Genomic DNA, 7,142 nt, shown 5'->3' on the forward strand with positions numbered 1-7,142 from the left:
TCGTTCTCTTGCCTCTTCTCTATGTGTTTTGATAGAAACCTGAAGTAGATGCTGTGTTCGATCTGCCGTTGGAGACGGACAAGTTCTGGGTGGACGACAAGCCGAGATCAACGGATGTGGTGCAAGTAGACAAGCCGCGGCTGGAAGCAGGGCAGAGTGATCAGCATGCAGAGAGTCAGCGAGCTGACGACAGGCTGCAAGAAAGAACTTTTGGAGAGGCGAGAACAACGGACAGACAAACGGACAGGTACAAGACTGAGAGCAGACATCCAAACAGACATGTGGACAGACAGTGGACAGTTGACAGACACACCCAGCGGCAGATTGACAGAAAGATAGAAAGACAGTGGATGGGCGGGAGGCAACTAGACAGGTCGTGGTCAGAGAACAGGCCGATGGACATACAGTTGGACAGTCAGTGGACTGAGGGCAGACAGCAGAGCAGGAGGACCGACAGACAAGTGCAAACGCTTCTTTTGGCTCAAAGGCCTCTGCCGCCATATCCAACGGACAGGACGCCGTCACCGAAACAGGAAACGGATGCTCCGAAAGCCACAGAGGCGATAGAGTGGCATCAGCAGGAAACGCAGGGAGACAGACTCATGTGTCCTGATGCTGTTGGAGGGTTTACAGAAGGATGGAGAGGAGGCATAGGAGGAGCAGGAGGAGGTCGAGCTGCTCCCACTGCATCTAAACCTGATCCCCCGCCACAAAGCAGTAAACCCAGTATGTCTAAGCTGAGGCAGAGACATCGGCTGGAGAGCTCAGACGCTCTCCCAGCTCTGCCAGCTCTATCAGGTACTGTCATCCGCGCTAACGTGCTGTCACAGAGGTTTTGCCTCAATGTGTAAACCCGTAAGAAAAACTCCTTTTTAATTTGCAGGTACAGAGGAGGAAGGAGATGTGGAGAGGGATCCTGGAAAGATGGAAAAGAAGGACATCGAAAAAAGAAGAGATTTGGAGAGTCATCCTCCTCCGATTCCAGAAAAGGTGTGTATTTTAAAGTCATGATTTGTTTCTTTTTTTGCTGTTTATTAATTATCTTTGTTGTGCAATATCCATTGGTTACTATATATTTTGTAATTGCTTATGTCTTCTATGTTCTTGTGGTTTGTTTATGTTTCGGACAAGCAGCCCTCGTATGTGACTTTTCCAAAAGAATCCGCCAATGAGAGAAACTTACCTCCTCCTCCCGTGCCGCCTCCTGTTATCAAACCACATGGACTCTCAGAAAGAGCTGCAAGTCAAGGTACCTGCAGCCACAGTACACCCAATCACCTAGAAGAGACTGGTTGAGAGTCAGAATGTGCTATTACATAAGAACACGATAAATTATGTCTTCAGCGCATGATGGCAGCTTTCATATCCGGGATTTTTTGGCTCAATTTCTGAACAGTGGTATGAACTGAAGATGGGTTGTCCATCTTTATACAGTCTATGGTTAAGACTGGTTAAAGGGTTGATGTGTGTGTTGGCCCCAGTTAAGTTGGGGACCATTTTATATTTACATTTGACATACAGTATAAATGCTAATTCTGAGCATTGAAAATATCAACAAAACCTATTTTAAAAAAAACATAATATCTGTTATTCTTTATATGTAAACATGTTGTTTTGCTGATTGTTCTTGATCAGGTGAAGAAGGGCTGCGACATCAGGCACCAGTGAAACCACAGAGGAACAGAAAGGCCATGTCATGTGACGGAGGTACAGATTGAACGGGTTTCTCCTGGATTATTCTGTGTACGGTTATCATGAACCTAACAGGACTTGTGCACCACGTATATCTGTGTGTGTCTAACTGTCAAACTATGTTTTCTGTCCTCACTGAACTCAGGCACTGACAGGGAAAGCCCTAATAATGTTGAGAAGCCCCCAAATCGCAAACCCCCTGTGAAAAAACCTAGACTCCCCCAAAACAGAAATAAGTCACTGGACATGTCTGGTACACGTCTTTCTGTTTTTATTTATATGTGTGTGTGTGTATGTGTGTGTGTGTATGTGTGTATGTGTGTGTGTGTGTGTGTGTGTGTGTGTGTGTGTGTGTGTGTGTGTGTGTGTGTGTGTGTGTGTGTGTGTGTGTGTGTGTGTGTTTGTGCGTGGCAGATGTTACAGAGTGTGAGTCATGTAATAAACAGACATTATGTGTTACTGTTGTGGAATATATTTATTTTTATTGACTAAAGAGATTAATAGACATAAAATAGTAATTATAATACTTCAGTGATTATTTGTATAAAACTAACTTTACTGTGGACATTTCATCCGTGTAACTCAATGGAACTAATACAGATTTGTCTTCTTTGTGACGGTCCTGTTTGACCTCACAGACAGCATCAACTCTGCACCTGGTCACAGCGAGCTGTTGTGATGACCTAGCAATTCACCTGCCGCCGTCCAGCCAAGAGCGTAGTCATGACAACCGCGGAGCATTTCACCCGAGGAGGAAACACAGAGGAGCGTGTGAGGAGGGGGTAGAGCCAGAGAGAAGACGTCCTAACAGCTCGGCGCGACAGAAATCATAAAGCATCAGTCACTGGCTTCTGTTGAAACACTCCCTTTTTTCCTTCATGTCGGTTTCAGCTTCACGCTGACCGTGTTTCTGTCTTTGCCTTCCTCTCACGTGAAAACCCTTTTGTGGCTACAGTATTTTAACAGTATTTGCTTCTTTAGAAAACCCAAATGATCATTGTTTTTAGTGTCGGTGGACAGTGGGCCGAGCGCTCCAACGTTGTGGCTTTGCTAGACATAAGAAAAAAGAACCTGTCTTTCTTAGAATGTGATTTCTTAAACCTGCGATGCATTTTTGACTGCTGATACAGTCGACCGCCTTGGTTGGCACTTGAAAATTAGTTGCTTCTTATCAAATAAAACTTGATGATGATTTATATCTAGTTTTCCTTTTCAGAACTGAAAGGTAATATATTTTATAGAAAAAAAATTATGTGTGTATGAGCACCCTGACTGTATGAATAAAACACAAATGGAAAAACAGCTGTGACTCCGACTTTTTGTTGCAGTTCTAGATGCAGGTGAGACGTGTTTGTTTTGAGATGAATTTCACTAGTGACCACAAATATGTTACTGCAGTCTGAATACAGTTAATTTGATGCATGTTTAAATGCAATTGTTATAATTATTTCAAATAAATCAAATCATCTTCTCTTAGTTCACCATCCAGACCAGTTAAACAGTATGATTTTACAGGTACATGCATCTGACGGACTGGTTTGATTTCAATGAAAACAAGTGGATGCTGAATTTACTTTCTGACTCCAGAAATGTCCCCTCCTGTTGACATGGCAACCACATATATTCACGTCAAAGAATGTGTGAAACAGCAGGGGGCGACTGATCCCCACAAATCAGGCAGCCACTGGTTTACACACACACACACACAAGCATGATTGGAGGAGAGCAGCAATCTCGCAGGTTGTCATTAGCAACCGTGCCGTGACCTTTTATCCAAAGATGTTGTAATGACTCAGATTTAAGTAAGAAGAAAGCCACGGAGTGAGGGAACGCTGCCGTTTGCTGAAGTCAGAGAGAGGCTGTTTTTCAGGAATTATTACTGAGCCGACAGCCTCTGGGGAAACACTAAAGAAGATTTTCAGTTTACTGTAATTGCTCTGATCATTAAATGTAACACACGTGTGTTTCGCACATTTCAAAAATGCATCTTTGCCACAGACCTAGATTTTTTCCCCCAGATGTAACTTAATGTGTGAACTTAAATTGATCAAATGAATCATTCAGCTTCTATTTCACATTGAATTATTCGCAGTATTTTTCCAAATCAGAGATGATTTAATATCCCCTCCCGGCCCAATCACTCCAGACTGGGTCTCTCCTGGAGCCATTTAACATCTCATGCTTTGATTTATGAAGAGATTAGAGGCTGTGCATTGGCAGGCTTTGAAACAATGACTTCATGACAACACAGTGAAATATAACCTCAGTGCTTTGAACTTCAACTCCCACTCCGCCTCAAATGTAATGTGGAATCTTCAGCGATGATTCCTCTCATGTAATAATATTCCTTTGAAATGAATGTGCCCACTGTTATTGATGAATTGTGAAGAGCAACTGCTGAAGATGGAGCTTTGAGACTTTTGATGCACAGATTGTCGAATAAATTGTCCAAGAACACAAAGATAAAGCAAGATACTTTCATATCAGGTTGTGCCCCATGCAAAGAAGGTAAGTTGGCTGCCCTGGTGCACCTCAACAAATGTACTTAAAGGAAGAAAGATTATTACGGCCCAGCTCTCTCATCATTATTTTTAACTAGAAACCCAGTTTTCCTTGCGCTAGTAACACAAAAACAAAAGTTACGATGTACTGTTAATTCAGTTAGAGAGGATAAAGATTCTTCTGCATCTCCACACCTGAAACGTAAACAGAAACAGGTTACAATAAGTTTCGTGCTGCTCTTAGTTTGGCCAATCTCTTCCATATTTCTGCACTGCTGTATTAAAGACACATCACATCACACAGGGAGCACCCGAACACATCCCACTCTCCTCGTCATTCTTCTGCTGTTACCAAGCAACATGATCACATAAAGGCCGAGGGAAGAGAGGAGCCGGGGAGAGAACATGTGTGGGTAGAGGAGAAAAATGTGTGAAAATAAAAGGATGCAGGCAGTCCAGAGAAATCTGCACGACTCTGCTCACACAATACCCCTTTAAAATCCAAATCCTCCTCCCTCTGAGTTGAGGGAGCGAGAGAGAAAAGGTTGCTGTGACTCGTGCAACCATCAGTTCATGATGATCCTGAATGAGGGTGTTTAAAGCCGGCCTCCATGCTGTGAGAAAGTGCTGTCAGAGTATGGACAAGCTGTGAAAGCATATTTGGACGTGGCACCTCGCAGCAGGCCTGCTGGATCATATTGGTGCCACATGGGAAATGACTCATGAAACTAGACAATGAAAAGACGCACTGTAATTTAATGCAATTACAACCATGCCGACAAAAGGTCAGAAGTGAGCTGTTCGGCTGGGTCGTCATGGAAACTGTCTTGCTAATCTTTGACAGAGGGCAGGGACTTTTGAGTGTCTTTATGGCTCTTTTTGTTAGACTGAGTGGCTTCAACAGCAACATGTACACACACCTGTACAGCTACAAGTTACAGCTAACCAGGAGTATAGACACTAACTATATCACGTAATTAAAGTTAGAAGCTGGTGTAGCATTCATGTATTTGAAAAAAATGGTTTATGGGAATGAGATCTACAGCATCTCTTATTGAATGGCAAAAAACTGCAGTTCAGAACGATGTATTCTAAAGCAGGAAATGACATATTTCCAGAGGACAGTGTGTGTGATTGCTGAGCAAATGATTGGTGATAGTAGGATGAAGGGTGTGCCACATTTAATGAGTTTTCTAAACATGTGAGGCCAATTGGCAACAGCTTCCTGTTTTTTAAATGGTAAATGGTCTGTATTTATATAGCAGTTCTTTAGTCTTGAACTCAAAGCACTTTATTGTACAGGTTATTACCATTCAGTTTCCCTGATAAACAAAGAAATGTGAAGCTATTTTATAACATGAACCTGCTGTTTAATCATTTGCAATTTATCATTGTCAGGTTAAAAAGATTAGACTGACAAAATGGGAAGACGACCAGACTGCCTTTGAGGCCTGGAAATGGCAAGAAAGACCAACATTTGACCAGTAGATTCAAAATGGCATATTTCCTGTTGGGTTTAAATTATGGCTATAGGAGACTATTGGATGTGTCTGCTGAATGTCATACATCTATGGCGAAGTTAAAGCAGGGGGCTTTGATTTTGAAACTGTTTGGGGGCTCAGTCCAGCCATTCTACAAGTGCACAAGGTTTTGTGAGTTTTCGAGCAAGTTTAGGGACTGAAATATGCTGAAGAAAATCTGTAAGTGTCAAAGCAGTTTGCTTGTCAAAGAGCTTATTTTGTCAAAGGGGTCCAGGGTGATGCTTCTGGCCTGGAAACAAAAATACATCATCCCTGCAGCATTCTATTCACATGACAGGAAAATAGGGAGAAACTAATCGAGGCGGTGCAGGGAATCAGAATACAAAAAACATAAAAACAGGAAGTACAAACAAAAACACAGTGATGACAGTGATATAAAACATGAAGACACACAGAGGGCCAGATTGTGACATTAATAGAATTATCTGTGATAATAATAAACCAGTTCCAAAGACGTTACTGCTTTGGCCCCAAGAAACACTCTCAGTTATTCCAGCAGCTCACTTGCACACACACACTTTCTTATTAACAGTATACACACCTGAACATATACAAGTAATGAGAATACACACTACACATGTATAAGTGAGATGGCAAGCAGTAAAGAAGGAGGAGTTACTGCCTCTAAACTAACGCTAAACTTTATACTTTATTTATCTATCCCTTCATTCATCTATCGCTTCCTCGATGCATCCATGATCCATCTATCAATCCCTTCATCCATCTATCCCTCCATGCATCATTCCATCAACCCATCAATCCCTTCATCCATCTGTCAATTCCTTCATTCATCCATTCATCAATCCCTTCATCCATCCACTCATGCATCCATGCATCCATGCATCCATGCATCCATGCATCCATGCATCCATGGATCCATGCATCCATGCATCCATTCCTTCATCCATATATCCATCCCTCCATGCATCCATTCATCTATCCATCAGTGGTGGAGGAAACACTCAAACCTTTTTTACATAAGTAAAAATAGAAATAATTGAAATTGTAAAAGTAAAAGTTAACCTTTCTATTTGATTAAAAATAAATCAGCAGCACTTTTAATATACTGAAAGTATCAAAAGTACTTGCAGAGTGTAGCCTATTCCCTAATGCAACAGTCTACTACATCATCATGAAGGTGTCCCAATTCTCCTCCTTTTATTGATTAGTTAAAACAAATATTTAAAAAAACATGTACCTAAGAATTAGTAGATAAAAAATGAAAAAATATATACAGACACACACAAAATTTACTTAAATAGAGAAACTAAGTAAATGTAATCTGTTACCTCCCACAACTACCGTTTATCCTGTAAAATCACAAGGCCAATCCCAGCGACACTGGCCTAGAGGTGGACTGGACTTAATTTCTCGATTCAAATGTGTTGTTTTTTCTATCAAAGTTCTT

At 41.6% G+C, this 7,142-nt stretch overlaps 1 protein-coding gene across 1 annotated transcript in view; it reads left to right on the top strand.

Annotated features, from left to right (window-relative positions):
- The window catches only part of LOC133010709 (capping protein, Arp2/3 and myosin-I linker protein 3-like), a 35,217-nt gene extending 32,846 nt beyond the window's left edge, over positions 1–2,371 (top strand). The window contains exons 35-40 of the mRNA XM_061078328.1: positions 36–798; positions 884–990; positions 1,135–1,249; positions 1,636–1,707; positions 1,838–1,945; positions 2,331–2,371. Of these exons, the coding sequence (XP_060934311.1) occupies positions 36–798; positions 884–990; positions 1,135–1,249; positions 1,636–1,707; positions 1,838–1,945; positions 2,331–2,371 (1,206 nt within the window). The remainder of the gene's footprint in view (positions 1–35; positions 799–883; positions 991–1,134; positions 1,250–1,635; positions 1,708–1,837; positions 1,946–2,330) is intronic.
- Positions 2,372–7,142: the final 4,771 nt, after the last annotated feature.

The sequence above is a fragment of the Limanda limanda genome, chromosome 9 (genome assembly GCF_963576545.1).
Source record: "Limanda limanda chromosome 9, fLimLim1.1, whole genome shotgun sequence".
In the NCBI taxonomy this organism is placed as follows: Eukaryota; Metazoa; Chordata; class Actinopteri; order Pleuronectiformes; family Pleuronectidae; genus Limanda; species Limanda limanda.